Source organism: Electrona antarctica (assembly GCF_951216825.1).
Source record: "Electrona antarctica genome assembly, chromosome: 5".
Lineage (NCBI taxonomy): Eukaryota > Metazoa > Chordata > Actinopteri > Myctophiformes > Myctophidae > Electrona > Electrona antarctica.
Genome location: NC_136810.1, coordinates 43726043 through 43742894, shown reverse-complemented (window position 1 = coordinate 43742894; position 16852 = coordinate 43726043). Strand labels below are relative to the sequence as shown.

General features: G+C 45.0%; 1 protein-coding gene across 1 annotated transcript in view; it reads right to left on the bottom strand.

Annotated features, from left to right (window-relative positions):
- The window catches only part of carmil2 (capping protein regulator and myosin 1 linker 2), a gene marked incomplete at its 5' end in the record, with an annotated part of 85396 nt that extends 69560 nt beyond the window's left edge, over window positions 1-15836 (bottom strand). Inside the window, 11 exons of the mRNA XM_079502344.1 lie at window positions 138-247; window positions 428-514; window positions 671-765; window positions 1915-2003; window positions 3478-3553; window positions 3798-3871; window positions 3975-4045; window positions 5298-5392; window positions 7197-7318; window positions 12635-12694; window positions 15828-15836. Coding sequence (XP_079358470.1) covers window positions 138-247; window positions 428-514; window positions 671-765; window positions 1915-2003; window positions 3478-3553; window positions 3798-3871; window positions 3975-4045; window positions 5298-5392; window positions 7197-7318; window positions 12635-12694; window positions 15828-15836 — 888 coding nt within the window. The remainder of the gene's footprint in view (window positions 1-137; window positions 248-427; window positions 515-670; window positions 766-1914; window positions 2004-3477; window positions 3554-3797; window positions 3872-3974; window positions 4046-5297; window positions 5393-7196; window positions 7319-12634; window positions 12695-15827) is intronic.
- Between the last annotated feature and the right edge of the window lie 1016 nt (window positions 15837-16852).

Genomic DNA, 16852 nt, shown 5'->3' with positions numbered 1-16852 from the left:
ACGTGTGCGCCCAGCCGCGCACACACACACGCACACGCACACGCACACGCACACACACACACACACACACACACACACACACACACACACACACACACACACACACACACACACACACACACACACACACCACGTACCGTGGCCTCCTCTGTAGCCAGACTGCCAGGGTTTCCAGACAGATCCAGGTGCTTCAGAGTAGAGGAGATCAGCTGACTGGTAGAAAACACCTGACACAGACCACCAAGACCTAGACGCACACGCACAAACACACACTCACGGACGCACACGCACACGCACACACACACACACACACACACACAGACACACACACACACACACACACACACACACGTAAATACAGTGAAATGTGTATACATACTGTAAATGTGTTGCAAAATGATGGGATAACGTGCGTGCGTGTATGTACCTTTAGAAGACATAGACACCCTGGACAGTGACAGGTGTTTGAGGCCCGAGGGGAGATTTCCCAACTCTTGACTTAAAGCTATTACACCTGGGGAAAAAACACACATGCAGTGATGCAGTGGGGGCAAAGAAGTCATGGTATGCCTTTTCAGGAACTTCTGCGTTTAGCAAAGTCCAGCTCTCAGCATTTTTGACACTGAACAGCCGTTCTTCCGAAAAACGCACCCAGTCTGTAAAGACAAACCTTTGTCTTCGAGGTGATTGGCCGAGAGGTTCAAAGAGTGGAGGGAGGAGGAGGTGTGCTCTCGCAGGGAAGCCGCCATCTTGAGAGCAAACTCCCTGAAACGAAAATACCGTCACTATATAATCACCTTATTCAAAGGGTTTCCAGTTTACCAGTGTCTGCTTTTAATAATAACTTTGAGCTTGTTTTCAAAGTGTAGTTGCTTATTTGGGCTTGCTTCCTAATCTAACTATAAATTGCACCAAGTCTCTGTACGGTTGTACGGTTGTAATCCACGTAACCGTTCGCCCCACCTACTTCAAATTTGACACATGCGTTCCACACCCCCACAGGGAGTTCAGTGCCCACCACCCAAAAGGCTTCTGCCCGGTCTCTGGGCCCATAGTTGGGCATGGCTGACAAAGAACTCCATATATGGGCATAAAAGGGACACAGACATAATATCTCCAACAGGCACCGCTCTAATATTGTATAAACCAGTTCCCACATTTCTATGTATTTGTCCGCAGACCACCATCTGAAAATATGTTGTGTCAGGGACGCATGATTTGGGATCGCACTGGAATAGTTGGCACACCACGCCCCCCGAGGCGCTGCAAGAGTCCAGACTGTCTCCAAGAGTTTATAAATAGATGGATATAGATGGATCTCTCTCTCTGTCTCCCTCCCTCCCTTCTCTCCCTCTCTCTCTGTCTCCCTCCCTCCCTTCTCTCCCTCTCTCTCTGTCTCCCTCCCTCCCTTCTCTCCCCCTCTCTCTCTCTGTCTCCCTCCCTCCCTTCTCTCCCTCTCTCTCTCTCTCTCTCTCTGTCTCCCTCCCTCCCTTCTCTCCCTCTCTCTCTCTCTCTCAAGCAAGAACTGTTTTGACCCTGGCTGCAGCTCCTGCTTCTATAGCCAGGGTTCATGGTGTTGACCAAAACATTATATTAGTGTTTTATCGAGCGGTCTTGGAAAGCCTGGTCAGATTTGGCATCACTGTTTGGTTCGGTAATCTCTCGGTGCAACTGAGGTCCAAAATGTTCAGATTGGTGCAGACTGCAGGGAAGATCATAGGGGTAAGACACTCCCCTCTCTGCAGTCTATTTATGAGCAGGCTACACAAAAAATTGTCAGTGATGTTACCCATGTTTTAAATGGAGAGTTTGTACTTCTGCCCTCTGGGAGAAGGTACACACGCACGCACGCACGCACGCACGCACGCACGCACGCACGCACGCACGCACGCACGCACGCACACACACACTCACGGTTTGATGCTGCTGGCCTCCAGCGAGAGCTCCTCCAGACTGGGAGACCTGGAGAGCAGGAGGACAAGCTGCTGCTGTACCTCTGATGACTAGACGGACGGACAGACGGGCAGACGGGCAGACAGACAGACAGACAGACAGACAGACAGACAGACAGACAGACAGACAGACAGACAGACAGACAGACAGACGATGAAGTAATCAAAGCAATCGGTGTTGATTTGGTCGACAGCTATGACCTAAAAGGTTCGTCGACTACATTTTATTACTGACGAAAACTAAATAAAAACGTAGCTATGATGAGTAAAACTATAACACTAAATATATTGACAATTTTGTCAACAAAGAAGAGATGTAGTAGAACTAAAAGACAAGTCATTTTCGTTTGGTTGTGCTCGAGTGTTGCGCTCTGAAAATAGCAGATCTGCAAGCAACCAAGTGTAATCAGGCATTACGAGACCATCAAGGCCCGCTAAAGTTCATTTTTGCCGACAAAATCAACTGTAGATTTAATCAACTATAATCGTATGATATTTTGTCGACTAAAATTAGACTAAAACTACAACTTTTCAGATGACTAAAATTAGACTAAAACTAAATTCAATTGTATTAAAAAAACTATGACTAAACTACATTTTCTGTGAACTGAAACTCCCCCCTGTCAGGTGAAAAGAAGCGGCTCGGACTCCTCATGCATAGAAGGAAGCATGGGGTCAGTCCGTTGCTCTCCCCAGGTTGGCAGAGGGAGTGTAGCGACCGGGATTACATTAAATAATTGACACTGGGTGAAAAAAATGGGTTGCAAAATTATGGGATAAAAATTTTGAAATACAAAATTGCTGTCAAAATCAACACAATTAAAACATTATACAGAGACTAAGAATGAGAGAAGGGGGTGGGGTTCTGAGAGGTTAAAACAGGAGGGAGGATTGCTCGGGTGGCGCAGTGGTAAAAGTCCCTGCCCACCACCACGAAGGTCGTGGGTTCGAATCAACCGAGGTGCAACAGCCTTGGCCTGGCCAACACAATTGGCCCGTGGGTGACATTGGTCATTGCAAGTACTGGTACAGGCTGGGGGCGGGGCATGCACTTGTACTGGTACAGGCTGGAGGCGGGGCATACACTTGTACTGGTACAGGCTGGGGGCGGGGCATGCACTTGTACTGGTACAGGCTGGGGGCGGGGCATGCACTTGTACTGGTACAGGCTGGGGGTGGGGCATGCACTTGTACTGGTACAGGCTGGGGGTGGGGCATGCACTTGTACTGGTACAGGCTGGGGGCGGGGCATGCACTTGTACTGGTACAGGCTGGGGGCGGGGCATGCACTTGTACTGGTACAGGCTGGGGGTGGGGCATGCACTTGTACTGGTACAGGCTGGGGGCGGGGCATGCACTTGCCAGCGGGGAGTGTTGGGCGGGAGGAGTGGGACGAAGGCTCTAGTCTACGTCCTCCAGTGACAACACAGAAGAAAAAGAAAAAGAGTGGGAAGAAAAAGAGGTCAAAATTATTCTCTAAATGAAAAAGAAAAAATGTCCTGTGGACTATTAGCCAAGCGCATACCAGCTTGATGTCTCTGCAGGAGATCTTGGTAAACCACTGGTTGAAAGAGACAGCTGCAACCGCTACTGCCAAGTCCCTGGGAGAGGAGAGGAGAGGAGAGGAGAGGAGAGGAGAGGAGAGGAGAGGAGAGGAGACTTTGCACTCGACCACATTTACCCCATGGTTTTCTGACTATAGTGATCATGGCATTTACTGCTGTCTCGCACTTGTACCGTAAGTCACTCTTGGTACGAGCATCTGCTAAATGCCTAAATTATTGTAGAACACGAGGAGAGCAAGAAGGAAAAGGCTGCAAAGGCCTGGCGAAGGAGATAACTCACTTGTGGTCCAAGTGGCTGAAGTCCAGCAGATTGAATTCTCGACATTGGTGGACGTGGTAGATGTTGTCAACATCCTGGCAATAAAATTAATCAAGGACAAATCGGTAAGAATCTTAACTTTGACCTTGATAGAGCTGGTCGGTCTATAAGGTGTTCTTGAGGTTGTGCTGCACTCACCCACTGGATCTCCTCTCTACAGGGCAGCTCGTTGAAGTCACACAGAGCTGCATAGGTGTCAGAGAACCCTCCTGAAGAGCACATGCATCACATGCAGACGCACGCACGCACGCATGCACGCACACACACACACACACACACACACACACACACACACACACACACACACACACACACACACACACACACACACACACACACACACACACACACACACACACACACACACACATACTCTGAAGAGTGTCCAAATAGACCCGTTTGATTCCATTTGTACACTCATTGTAAATTGACACTAAGGAATTTACTGTGCCAGAGGTGTAACTTCTAAAAAAGATCTAATAATAGGTTCTATCATGGAATGGAAAGCCTCGCTAGTGGCCACTGGCCATGACCTTGGCTAGAAAACTTGGAAGTCACTATATATGCGTGACCGTTGAACAGGGAAGTCACTAAAAACATCTCTATCTGAGATTGATACGGACTTGAAGAAGAAAAAGTCACAATGTGTCAAAGTGCTTCTGAGATGAATACGTCCCTACCTACCACAGGATACAGACTGGGCCTCCAGTAGTTCCTCCACTATATAGATGAATACGTCCCTACCTACCACAGGATACAGACTGGGCCTCCAGTAGTTCCTCCACTATATAGATGAATACGTCCCTACCTACCACAGAATACAGACTGGGCCTCCAATAGTTCCTCCACCTGACTATAGATGAATACGTCCCTACCTACCACAGGATACAGACTGGGCCTCCAGTAGTTCCTCCACTATATAGATGAATACGTCCCTACCTACCACAGGATACAGACTGGGCCTCCAGTAGTTCCTCCACTATATAGATGAATACGTCCCTACCTACCACAGGATACAGACTGGGCCTCCAGTAGTTCCTCCACTATATAGATGAATACGTCCCTACCTACCACAGGATACAGACTGGGCCTCCAGTAGTTCCTCCACTATATAGATGAATACGTCCCTACCTACCAGAGGATACAGACTGGGCCTCCAATAGTTCCTCCACTATATAGATGAATACGTCCCTATACCTACCAGAGGATACAGACTGGGCCTCCAGTAGTTCCTCCACTATATAGATGAATACGTCCCTATACCTACCAGAGGATACAGACTGGGCCTTCAATAGTTCCTCCACTATATAGATGAATACGTCCCTACCTACCACAGGATACAGACTGGGCCTTCAATAGTTCCTCCACTATATAGATGAATACGTCCCTATACCTACCAGAGGATACAGACTGGGCCTTCAATAGTTCCTCCACTATATAGATGAATACGTCCCTACCTACCACAGGATACAGACTGGGCCTCCAATAGTTCCTCCACCTGACTGGTCATCTTCCACAGTCTCTCCTGGAGATCTGGAGGAATCTTTAAAAGCCTCCTTTGCGCACACACGCACGCACGCACGCACGCACGCACGCACGCACGCACGCACGCACGCACGCACGCACGCACGCACGCACGCACGCACGCACGCACACACACACACACACACACACACACACACACACACACACACACACACACACACACACACACACACACACACCAAGGCATTACACATATATTCATGTAAGATGTCTCTGAAGGAACTGTTCTCAAGAACGTACAATCGTACATCATTCGATATCAAATTAAGGCTCTAAATTGAACTGTGGGAAAATAGTCACTTGTGTATCCGATACAACCCAATACTTATCTAGGTTTCTCATTGAAACTTATGTTGAGTATATTGTAAAATGCATTTCACTACTGTGTAGATATACTTGCAGGTGGAATTGCTAGGCCACAGCTTGGGTGCAAGTTTATTTCCTGTCTGCAGCTACTGATATTCACGAACACTGCAACCAGAAATAAACTGGAACCCATTTATAATGTTTACGTTGTCAAGTGGGCGGCTGTGGCTCAGGAGGTAGAGCAGATCATCCAATGATCCCTGGGTCGGCGGTTCGAATCCCGGCTCCTCCTGTCCACATGTCCAAGTGTCCTTGGACAAGACACTGAACCCTACATTGCCTCCAATGAGTTGGTCGGTCGGTGTGAGCTTGCCACCATTGGCGTGTGAATGGGAAGTGGGGACGCTGGCTCCCAATGTATGAATGAATGAACCATTGTAAAGCGCTTTGAGCACTTGGAAAGCGCTATAAAAATGCAATTCATTCATTTAAAACACCCTTGTCGCCATGCACCGCAGGGTGCCTTTTTTCTCTGAAAAATACTCCAAAATCTGTCTTTTTGTGCATCAGAAGAGGGGCTCATATACAGTACAGTTGATGTGAAGCATGGCGCCGAGGTACCCAATGACCATTAGAGGGGTCAGCTCTCAAAGTGTTAAGTGTGCAAAAGTATATTTATATATATCAACTAATTTAGATGAGATATGTTATGGCTGTGTAGTAAAGTACGTAAATAAGCCTGCAGCACTTTCTGTAGCTCTTGCCCTAGCCTCGATGACCAGGTTAATTTGTAGACCTGGCATCCTATAGTTAGTGTGGTTGCCCTAAAAGTGCAACCAGACTATTGTAATCGTAACACTTTATTGACTGTACGTACTTGAGCCATATGTCAAATTGACCGGAAAAATCGGGAATCGTGTGCTTGCTCATTGCTAAGAGAAATATTGTATAGTTTAATTGATATTAATTTATTCGTGCATTAAATTTCCCCATTGACATGAATGGGAAAATGCGAAAACTCACATTCAAGTATTTTTTCCTCTGAGACCGTAAGTGGTATAGTTACAAAACTCGGAGGGTAAATTCATAATAATGACTAAAATTAATACTTTTAATTGTATCGGTCGGCCTCATGGTGGCGCTATAACAGCCCACTTTACGTTTTGGCTTATAACTCGTGAACCGTAGGTCGTAAAATCAAGATAATTTTCCCTGGATTCATTGGGTCATGACGCATCGCCCCATATAGGCCACGCCCATTTGCGTCAGGATAGATTTTCCGCCATTTTGAATTTTCTTCAAAACACACGCGGTGAGTCGCTTATCACCGCGGCGTGACGTCATGTTGTAGTTTTCGGTGGTCACCTAAAGCTGGAGTATGAATAGGCCTTTATGATTCTAGATGACTATTGCTATGCATTTGATGAATTACCTTACATGTGGTTGCCTTGCTTACTGTAAATCGCTCTGGATTAAGAGCGTCTGCTAAATGTGAATTGTAAGACCTACCCGGGTGAGGAGTCAGGGAAGATCTTCTTCAGAGACATGGTCATGTGACTGACCATGGCCTCCAGGTCTTGGACACACGACACGCTGAAAGAAAACACCTGTCTGTCCGTCTCCAAGACCACCTGAGGAAGACAGACAGACAGACAGACAGACAGACAGACAGAGACAGACAGACAGACAGACAGACAGACAGACAGACAGACAGACAGACAGACAGACAGACAGACAGACAGACAGACAGACAGACAGACAGACAGACAGACAGACACCCTTTAGTGCGATGTCACGAGACCTGGGCACGAGATCTGGGCACCATATAGGGGCTTTCCCCATGTACTGTATGGGGATTTTTAGTGATACACTGACTGTCTGACGGGAAATGCATGATTCCATAGTTAACTGTGACCTTTGCGGCAACCACAGTGGTTATCATGAGACTGTCACAATATGATCATATATTGGCGTTCCCATATATGGGCTTAATATTCATCACAGTCACGGTTCTCCATATATGGGCATAACAGGGATTGTATTAGGTATCAGCTGGGAATGCCCATGTATTTTATTTTTTGAGTGGTGTAAACCACTCCTACAACTGGCTTTTGTGTGCAGAAAAAAATGAGCATGGTTGCTATGTTCAAAATAATTTCTGACGTAATTAAATCACACCCGGGTGAACTGGATGACCGTAGCAACCATGGTCATTTTCTCTGCACAGAAAAAGCCAGTTGTGAAATCACATCCGGGTGTGATTTCATTACGTCAGATCAGAGCTGATCAGGCTACATAATACCTTACCTTATTTCATTACGTCAGACATTACGTCAAACCACAGCTGATCATGCTATATAAAACCTTACACCACTCAGTTCACACGGGTGTGATTTTTTAATTCACGTTTTCACACATCCTCCTATTCCCCGCCACAGAGACTGGCAGAGTAAAAACAAGGAAGTGTGGCTCGCTCTGGTGGGCACAAAGTGTAGCTATACTTTTGTGAATTTAATAGTTTTATGAGGTTAATGTTAATATGTTTGTAACCGTTTTAGAAAAGAAATAAGCCACGCGAGGTACCACGCCTCTCAGCCATTATAAAATACACAGTAACCTGAGAGGTGTTGTGGCTCCAGCGTGTCACTCTCCAGGCTGCATGGAGCATGAACAACGCTTACTCTATGGCTCTGCCCTCAATGTCGTAACTCTGTCTTACTCTATGGCTCTGCCCTCAATGTCGTAACTCTGTCTTACTCTATGGCTCTGCCCTCAATGTCGTAACTCTGTCTTACTCTATGGCTCTGCCCTCAATGTCGTAACTCTGTCTTACTCTATGGCTCTGCCCTCAATGTCGTAACTCTGTCTTACTCTATGGCTCTGCCCTCAATGTCGTAACTCTGTCTTACTCTATGGCTCTGCCCTCAATGTCGTAACTCTGTCTTACTCTATGGCTCTGCCCTCAATGTCGTAACTCTGTCTTACTCTATGGCTCTGCCCTCAATGTCGTAACTCTGTCTTACTCTATGGCTCTGCCCTCAATGTCGTAACTCTGTCTTACTCTATGGCTCTGCCCTCAATGTCGTAACTCTGTCTTACTCTATGGCTCTGCCCTCAATGTCGTAACTCTGTCTTACTCTATGGCTCTGTCCTCAATGTCGTAACTCTGTCTTACTCTATGGCTCTGCCCTCAATGTCGTAACTCTGTCTTACTCTATGGCTCTGCCCTCAATGTCGTAACTCTGTCTTACTCTATGGCTCTGCCCTCAATGTCGTAACTCTGTCTTACTCTATGGCTCTGCCCTCAATGTCGTAACTCTGTCTTACTCTATATGGCCCTGCCCTCAATGTCGTAACTCTGTCTTACTCTATATGGCTCTGCCCTCAATGTCGTAAGTCTGTCTTACTCTATGGCTCTGCCCTCAATGTCGTAACTCTGTCTTACTCTATGGCTCTGCCCTCAATGTCGTAACTCTGTCTTACTCTATGGCTCTGCCCTCAATGTCGTAACTCTGTCTTACTCTATGGCTCTGCCCTCAATGTCGTAACTCTGTCTTACTCTATGGCTCTGCCCTCAATGTCGTAACTCTGTCTTACTCTATGGCTCTGCCCTCAATGTCGTAACTCTGTCTTACTCTATGGCTCTGCCCTCAATGTCGTAACTCTGTCTTACTCTATGGCTCTGCCCTCAATGTCGTAACTCTGTCTTACTCTATGGCTCTGCCCTCAAGGTCGTAACTCTGTCTTACTCTATGGCTCTGCCCTCAATGTCGTAACTCTGTCTTACTCTATGGCTCTGCCCTCAATGTCGTAACTCTGTCTTACTCTATGGCTCTGCCCTCAAGGTCGTAACTCTGTCTTACTCTATGGCTCTGCCCTCAAGGTCGTAACTCTGTCTTACTCTATGGCTCTGCCCTCAAGGTCGTAACTCTGTCTTACTCTATGGCTCTGCCCTCAATGTCGTAACTCTGTCTTACTCTATGGCTCTGCCCTCAATGTCGTAACTCTGTCTTACTCTATGGCTCTGCCCTCAATGTCGTAACTCTGTCTTACTCTATGGCTCTGCCCTCAATGTCGTAACTCTGTCTTACTCTATGGCTCTGCCCTCAATGTCGTAACTCTGTCTTACTCTATGGCTCTGCCCTCAATGTCGTAACTCTGTCTTACTCTATGGCTCTGCCCTCAATGTCGTAACTCTGTCTTACTCTATGGCTCTGCCCTCAATGTCGTAACTCTGTCTTACTCTATGGCTCTGCCCTCAATGTCGTAACTCTGTCTTACTCTATTTTGGCATAATGTCTAAATTGGGCAGAAAAAAGGGGTAAAAAAAAGCACTCTGATAACCAGTATTTCAGTAATACGTTTTCCTGTCTCTCTACTCTTTAAAAACACAAACCACATTTTCAGTTTGATCACCAATTCCATCTTATTTACCCATAGAGTATAAAGAAGGATAGAGACTGAACCGGCGCGATAGCCCCACCCCCCCGCTATTCATGTCAGTGGAAGTTGCTCAGTGGCGTTTTGAAGCACCCGGAAGAACTGTCTACTTCCGCATTTGACCACCAAATGTTGGTGGTCAAATGCGGAAGTGCAACCGAGCGCTCAATGTTAAAGCCCAGCTGCACGGGGTTTCCCTGTCATGAATCCACGGGTCCGCCTGCAGTCCCACCTCTTACCATTAGGGCCGAGCGCCTCAACGTTGAAGAGCCTCCCTGAGGCCTTGCATTTACCAGCTTCCATGCTTCCACATGAAATGTTCCAATTAGCCCTTCGCTAAGTCCCTCCCCAACCCGTCCTTGTCCTATAGGCAAGTTAGCAGCGAAGAGACAGGTCAAGCTGCCCTTCTCACCCATTGAGATGTCTTCAAAATGTCTTCTAAATCTAGTCAACCAGGCCTGCTGTAGGCTATGCACTGGGCAAATGTGCATGACATTATTTAAATAAACTAGAAATACGAGGAAATGCTTCGATCATCACTCAAAATCAACTTTTAAGACCACCACAGGAGTTTTCATGTTGCGCCACTTGCATGGTAAGACTACCGTCATTAGTATTATTGCCATCACCTGGGCGGGTCAGTCGTGTAACTTTCCCGGTAAATGTTCAACAACACAGCCATGCAAAACAGCTACAGTATGAGGTGGCGAAAGCTTGACCTGCATAGCAACAGTCAACAATCGCTTTTTGGGGTGGGATTTAGCGAAGGGCTATTTATCCTGTGTATCCTGTATGAGTCCTTTCTCCTCACCTGATTGGATAAAATCGGTATCCCAAACTGACAATCTATTTTCTGTTTACTGAAGAGCTGGAGAGACAGGAGACCCCGGTTACTGAACAAACACCATCTATCTATAGCAATGATTACCATCATTAGACAGCCAGTCATTTTGCGGCATAAACAACAAGTTGAAGTCTATGCACAGCTGTGCATGTTCACATTGTGTGTATTACTTAATATCATGTATTACTTTAATAAGACAGTTTGTGTGTGTGTGTGTGTGTGTGTGTGTGTGTGTGTGTGTGTGTGTGTGTGTGTGTGTGTGTGTGTGTGTGTGTGTGTGTGTGTGTGTGTGTGACAGCTTGCAGCAGCTTTAATTGACATAGCCTAAGTGTTAGGGTACATTAGCTACATCCTTCTCAGGTGTTACCAATCCTGTTCCATTACGGTTGAGACAATGTCACTGATATAAATCAAATCAAGTCAAGGTTTATTTATATAGCGCAAACCAAAGTGCAAACCAGAGTTCAACAAAACATGTGCAAGCCAGATTCGGCACAAACAAGGGACTAAATTAATTTCACTCCTATGCCTCCAAAACGTAGAACTCCCTACCATGCCCAGGCCCTACCATGTCATTAAGTCATGCGAATCCCTTGACTCCTTCAAAACCGCTCTCAAAGGACGGCTGCAATTCGAAACTGGGCCCCGTAAAATCTGAATCCCCCACCCACCCCTTTTTCCCCTCACTGTATATGTTTGTTTTCCCTTTTTACCTCCTCTATGATGATTTCCTGTTTTTGGCTAGATGTATTTGTACGTCTCTAAATGTTATCATGAATTGAAAATGGTGGACCCTATTGTAAACAAGTGTAATGCTTTATGGTGTCGTCCACAGTTAACAGTTTTGTATTGAGTTGTGCTTACTGTAATTCTCCAATCTGTTAATAAATACTTCAATCAATCAATCAATCAATCAATCAATCAATCAACAAGAACATGTAAAAACAATAAATGACGTAAAAGAGCAAACGGAGTCGAGGAAAACAAATAAAAAAACACACAATTAGTATCGTTGGTAAAACCTGTGTTACCCGACCATTTGTGCCAATATATGTCGTGAAGAAAGGTCTGTATTTAGCTTGCTATATTTTAAGTCCTTGTTTGTTTCTTTGTTCTTTAGGGGGGACATAATCTGTGCCGTTTAATTGTATGAACGAGAGCGGAAATCCAGTCTCTGTGTGTGTGTGTGTGTGCAGGTGCGTGTGTGTGGTATGAGTATGAGTCAGAGCAAGGGGAAAGCATTCATGTAGGTGAGTGGATGGAAAATGACAGTTATAGCCTATTCTCATTTCCAGTGTTGGGCAGTAGCTAGCATTAGAGGCTGGTAAAAGAGGCTATAAGTATAAGCCATTAGCTTGTGGGTGTTATAGCATAACTACTTTCAGTTAATTAGGCTACTGTATAGCCTGTAGTTTCCAAGTTGAGCTATTTCTACCCCCACATGTAGATGAAAAATTCTACACCACAGCCTACATTTTCACTTTTCTGTGGCATATAAATATAAAAAATAGCATGAGTTTTGAGTGCATTTTGTCCATCACAGAGACAACTATCCATACATTTCAGCCATATATTTTGATTGTTGTCTGTATGCTGTGCGTGCGTATGTGTGTGTGTGTGTGTGTGTGTGTGTGTGTGTGTGTGTGTGTGTGTGTGTGTGTACCTGTGAGATGCTGTGGATGTTAATGGAGCATATCTCAAGGTAGCTAAAAGAACTCTCCACCTGTAAATGCACATGCACGCACGCACGCACGCACGCACACACGCACGCACGCACGACGCACGCACGCACGCACGCACGCACGCACGCACGCACGCACGCACGCACGCACGCACGCACGCACACACACACACACACACACACACACACACACACACACACACACACACACACACACACACACACACACACACACACACACACACACACACACCTCTGTCAAATACCCTAAGGTATTTCATAACAGCCAACAGAAATGGAGAGAAACAAATGAAAGGAGAGAAGTGTAGGTGATAAACAGACATACAAACTATGGTAATTAGATAAAGTGAAGAATAAGAAGAAAAAGTAGCGATGCAGAAATTATCTACACATGTAGACTGACATTATGCTGAAATTATGCTGTATATATATATATATATATAGCAAAATATCTATCTAATATCTATATCTATATAGCAAAAATGTAGATACATATCCATAAACACAAATACATACAACCTAGATATGAAGTTAAATCCCTAGTGTACATTAATCAATTTGTAGCTGAGAATATACAAAATAAATGTAAGCATGCCTGTAGGCTCACTGAACACTGATGAATGCATACTGTGTACAAACATACATAATACATACATGTGCAGCTAGCTATAGTTCCAGTCAGTCAGTCAGTAGCTAGTGAAGTGAATAGTGACTTGTGTTTCTCCAGGACAAAACAAACAGAGAGAGAGAGAGAGAGAGAGAGAGAGAGAGAGAGAGAGAGAGAGAGAGAGAGAGAGAGAGAGAGAGAGAGAGAGAGAGGGAGGGAGGGAGGGGGACTGAACTATGGAGGAAAAGTCAGATAAGTGGCTTACGTTGTGTCGCTGTGCGTGTGTGCGTGTGTGTGTGTGTGTGTGTGTGTGTGTCATGGTCATGGCCACCGAAACTTAAATAGGGAAACGTATTTCTCCCTCTCACACACACACACAAACACAAGGTTGTGCTATGTTTGCTCATAATTACACTCCGTATGTCCTTGACAAGGTTATTTGCTAGAGATTGTTCTGTTGTTACAGGCCAAGTTAAAAGGTTCATAGCAAAAGGATTTTATATGTCTTAATGTTAGCTCTAAAAAGGATTATTTTTCCATTTGAAGTCAAACTGTTTCAGGCCATGGGGTGAATAGGAAGATTGGACTAAAAACTCATCTCTTCTTTCCCACAGTCCACAAAACCTCCCCCCCCCCCCCCCCCCCCCCCCCTCAGGAATATGCCCGAATGAAAGCCATCAAGCATGCCACAAAAAGATAATCTTTCCCATTTAGTAATCTGAAACTGTTTAATCTTGGTCTAGTCTTATAGTCAACTAAAAATCTAAAACCTTGGTTCTTTTTGGCCACGTAGTTGGAATAATGGGTTGTTAGAATCATGGGCAGTCCCCAGCCTTAACGGTGAGGTTTTCACAGTCAGCCAAGGACATCTTTGGACGTGTTTTTTTCAATGGCGCTCACCGCCAATCATGTCTTTTGACGTTTTTTGGGGTGGGTGTGTTGGGGGGGATTTTCATATGTCACCTAACAACACCATCTTGTGTAAAAACACTGGAGTCACAGTCCCACTAGCCTCGGAAACCCAGAAGTCTGGGACCGAGTCCACTTCTATTCGGCATAGAGTAGCGCAAACGTCGATCACTCTCTGCTGATTTCTGATCGTCTGCACCTTTGTTAAATTGACGCACACACGTACACACACACACACACACACACTCCTCTCTCTCTCTGTCGCTCTAATTAATTAGTCTCATTATTGTAGAGATGTCCCGTTACTGTATCGGTAAATATCGTATCGGCCCTTATTTGTCATATCGGGTCATATCGGTATCGAATATGCCAGTCTAGTTCCACCGTTCCAACAAAGGGGTTGACACTATGGCAGGTAAATAAAATGTTTGGGCATGTGGAGTTTGCTTTCGAGTTGCCAAAACTGCAAGTGCACATATGAGTGAGGAGTCTGCTATAAACACAACACGAGATAAGTAGCTAGATAACTATAAACACAACACGAGATATATAGCTAGATAGCTATAAACACAACACGAGATATATAGCTATATAGCTATAAACACAACACAAGATCGAGATCGACACAACACGAGAACACTGGTATCGGTATTCGGTATTCAGTATCCGGTATCGGTATCGGCTAACAATCATTTATCAGAAATGTTGGTATCAGGATCGGATCGGGAACGAAAAGAAGTGTATCGGGACATCCCTAATTAAAAGCACATTAACCTTGGTGTCTCTGTTTTGGTCATGTCATTTTTGGCAAAACGTTTTAATAAAATGTAAAAGGAAATAAATAAAAATCTGAATCTTTTCCAAAATATCTGACAATGCATTGCAATGACGTGCATTGTGTGCACTATTCATTTATTATACAGTATAAGTCTATAAGGGCTTATGTGGTTAAATGGAAATGCATGACACTTGCATATTGGATGCAGTATTACTGCATAAAACATACGGTATGAAGACTCTTTACAGTTTACACTTTTCAGTCAGTCAGTCAGAGACACACACACACACACACACACACACACACACACACACACACACACACACACACACACACACACACACACACACACACACACACACACACACACACACACACACACACACACACACACACACACACACACACACACTCTCTCTCTCTCTCTCTCTCTCTCTCTCTCTCTCTCTCTCTCTCTTGGTGAGTCAGCCCAATCTCCAGGGCTCTTACAGGCCATTTAATAAAAGTCAGTATTCCTGACACAGTATTCCTGACACAGTTCCATTCCAGTGGGACACAGACTCCAGCTCCCTGGAGACTCTCACAGAGGCCGTGCATCAATAAGGTCAGGCCAGTGGGGAAAAAGACACACTGAGCATTGACTGATGGATTTACTGTCTACAGATCCTTGACTCACCTCAACCCCTGGCTTCCCTATATGTTGGGCATGCCGTTATAGGCAAGCATTTTCAACAAAAACACTTGATAGTTCTACATGCCAAAATAGGAGACAGTTAAGTTAAAAAAAAAAAAAAGATCAACAAGCACACAACATTGCATTGTGACGTGTTGTGTGTGCTTGTTGATATTTTAGCTGCTACCTGAGGCATGGTGGTTTAAGGCATGGTGGTTTAAGGCATGGTGGTTTAAGGGGGGAAAAAGAATACCAAAACACTCCCCTCATAACACAGTCGCCCTGGGTGCATTTCCGGCGAACTCGGAGCGGTCGCTATAAGTATTCCTAAATGTAACCGCAGTATACTCTGCCTAAACCTAACCTTAACCTCAGAAAAACTGTGCCTAAATCTAACCCTATTCCTAAACTTAACTGTCAGTAACCCGGTGCCAAGTGTATAACTATGCTAAACCTAACCCTATTCCTAAACTTAACCTCAGTAACATGGTGCCAAGTGTATAACTATGCTAAACCTAACCCTATTCCTAAACTTAACCTCAGTAACATGGTGCCAAGTGTATAACTATGCTAAACCTAACCCTATTCCTAAACTTAACTGTCAGTAACCCGGTGCCAAGTGTATAACTATGCTAAACCTAACCCTATTCCTAAACTTAACCTCAGTAAAATGGTGCCAAAACCGCCTGCATGGGTTCAGGAAAAGCGGTAGACGGAAGACTGGAAGTAATTTTATTGGACGGCAGCAGGACAGTAAAGGGGACGGCAGCCAGAACCAACAACGGCAACGGCAGAGGGCATGGCCGTTCAAAGTTAAAATATTTAATCTTTGTACCGTAGTACTGGACGGAATCTAGAACCGGATGTTACGTAGCCATATCGCGGGACAAATCTCAGCATTTTGATATCCTGCCGTTCCGTCAGATTTTAATTTTATTTTTTTATTTTACGTGCCGTGCCGTCTGCCTATGCTTGCCTGAGCCCATGTGAATGCAGAATTACCCTATATTCCTAAATTTAACCTCAGTAACAGCAGTGCTAAAACCTAACCCCATTCCTAAACTTAACCTCAGTAGAACCTGGTAAACCAAGGGGGTAAACCCTTGGTTTATTTACCCTTGTAAATGTAATGAAATGATTTCAAGGGGGAGGGGTTTAAATGTAATGAAATTATTTCAAGGGGGAGGGATTTAAATGTAATGAAATGATTTC